Here is a 2,464-nt window from a genome sequence, read left to right on the forward strand (position 1 = left end):
ATATATATATATATATATATATATATACGTATGCCTATATGTATGTGTCGAAGCATATGTCTATATCTACGAATCTACCAATAAAGGAAGTGGATGGTAAATTCCATTAAGAAGATAAGTTTGGTAAAAGAGCAGCATGCGATGACAGAGCAGTAACGTGTAACACTTGTTATTTGCTAGAAGTTATATGTAAATGAAATACATACGTATATACACAATAACTCACACACACACTTGCAAACATACAATGGTATATATACAACGGGCTTCTTTCAGCTACCGTCTACCAAATCCACTCACAAGGCTTTGGTTGACCTGAGGCTATGGAAGAAGACACTTGCCCAAGGTGTTTGCTACGCAGTGGGACTGAACCAGGAACCATGTGGTTGGTAAGCAAGCTACTTACCACAGAGCCACTCCTGCACTTATATCTGATCAAAATTTCATCTTTATGGAATATGCCGAAGAAATAATCCTTTGTTCTATAGTAGTGGCTCTCAGGTTGTGAAGAGGAAAGAAAAAAATTCTGGCAAAAACCAGCTGAGACCAGCATATAACGCTCATGTGGTCCCTTTCGTTGTATACTGAAGGTCATTGCTTACGTATGCATTCAACAGGTTTACCTAAAATATACTGTAAATCAGTAATTAATTCAGTTTAAATAGTCCTAATAATTAAACCCTCCCTCATTATTGCTTCCCTGGGCATGGACACACTAAAGCAGCTTCATGTAGCATCTGACTTGGTAGACACCCACAAGATTATTCACCATCTTTCCAACAACAACCTTGGGCACCTTTTTGAATTTCATGCGTCTAACACATGTGGGCACACATTCTCTTTACTTGTTTCAGTCATTTGACTGTGGCCATGCTGGAGCAGCACCTTTAGTCGAGCAAATCGACCCCAGGACTTATTCTTTGTAAGCCTATTACTTATTCTATCGGTCTCTTTTGCCGAACCGCTAAGTAACGGGGGTCGTAAACGATCATTAGTTGAACTATTAGTCCTCTTGCATTCTGGGGGGTATCAGAGCATTTGGGTGACATCAAACCCCAACAAACGTCCATAAATTAAATACATCCATCTGGGAAGCGATCGTGGCCTCTCGACCTTTGCCTGACGGCCACGATCGTGGTTCGTCGCGCTTTATGTGTTAATATTCTTTACGCTACACATGTGGAATCACAGAATGCTTCTAAGAAAATTTTCTAGGGTGTGTTGTGTAGACATAAAACAGTAATTAACTCACTTTAATTAATTTTAGTAACTTGGGAGAAGAATATAACATGTTTGGCGGAGGTAAAGAATACGTACACCACCCGTTATCGGCGTAACAAAAACCCTAAACCTAAACACCGGGTGTACGTATTCTTTACTTTCGCCAAGATGTTTTTACATGATCCCTTCTGTTTCGTACCACAGATTATTGGGTAAATTTTCAGATTAACACCCGCACGATTTTCACTAGGGTGTTAGGGTCAGGGTTAGGGTTACGGTTTAGGGTTAGGGACGGAATTACCTAACCCTAACACCGTAACCGTAACCCTGACCCTAAAACTCTAACACCCTAGTGAAAATCGTGCGGGTGTTAATCTGAAAATTTACCGATTATTGTTTAGCAATGTATTCGACAACTTTATATAAAATATCTCCTATAAACAATAACATAATTTAGAAATTTTGTAGAGATTAGGGGGCAGTCCAGCATATAGATGCACTGGGGTCCTTTCTACTTTGTATCGAAGGTCATTGTTAATGTTCAAGGGTTCGTTGCTATTTCTAGCGGACGAACGACCACGTATTATCTCGTCCTTCGTTGTGTTGTAAAATACATACGTTCAAGGCCGAAATAAAAGTTAGATTGATCACTAATAACATTATCAATAATAAAGTAAATTACAAAATTATATAATTTCCTCCACCAAATTAAATAAAACAGTAAATGAACTTACACCATCACAAAAGTTGGGCTGCACTTCGGTCAATCGATAATAGCTTTTCTCAGGATATCTGTTTAAGAAGCTGTGTCTGACAACCACGCGTCCAACACCATTGTTTTTAAGGTTCGTAACAATGGAAAAAAGGTTTCTCCCGGACCAATCTAAATTCACTCTTCCAATCCGGCGAACGACTCTCATTTTGACCTCCCTGTAAACTACTTACCTCCCTTGCAGGACGTACGTTCCGATTACTTTCGCCAGATGGCAGCACTAATTCCACACAGTTATTTCACCCTGACAGTTCTTCTTCACATTTCTTTTCAAGAATTATTTCCCTTCAATCGCTTAGGCTCAGTTTGTCCACACGCACACACACACACACACACACACATGCACGCACACACAAACATACACACACTCTTTTACTCTTTTATTTGTTTCAGTTATTTGACTGCGGCCATGCTGGAGCACCGCCTTTAGTCGACCCCAGGACTTATTCTTTGTAAGCCTAGTACTTATTC

General features: G+C 39.7%; 1 protein-coding gene across 1 annotated transcript in view; it reads right to left on the reverse strand.

The window, feature by feature from the left end:
* Positions 1 to 2,198, reverse strand: part of LOC106868026 (28S ribosomal protein S34, mitochondrial) — a 6,862-nt gene extending 4,664 nt beyond the window's left edge. Inside the window, exon 1 of the mRNA XM_014913123.2 lies at positions 1,956 to 2,198. Within this exon, the coding sequence (XP_014768609.1) occupies positions 1,956 to 2,141 (186 nt within the window). The 5' untranslated portion in view covers positions 2,142 to 2,198. The remainder of the gene's footprint in view (positions 1 to 1,955) is intronic.
* Positions 2,199 to 2,464: the final 266 nt, after the last annotated feature.

This window comes from Octopus bimaculoides, chromosome 3 (genome assembly GCF_001194135.2).
Source record: "Octopus bimaculoides isolate UCB-OBI-ISO-001 chromosome 3, ASM119413v2, whole genome shotgun sequence".
Taxonomy (NCBI): domain Eukaryota; kingdom Metazoa; phylum Mollusca; class Cephalopoda; order Octopoda; family Octopodidae; genus Octopus; species Octopus bimaculoides.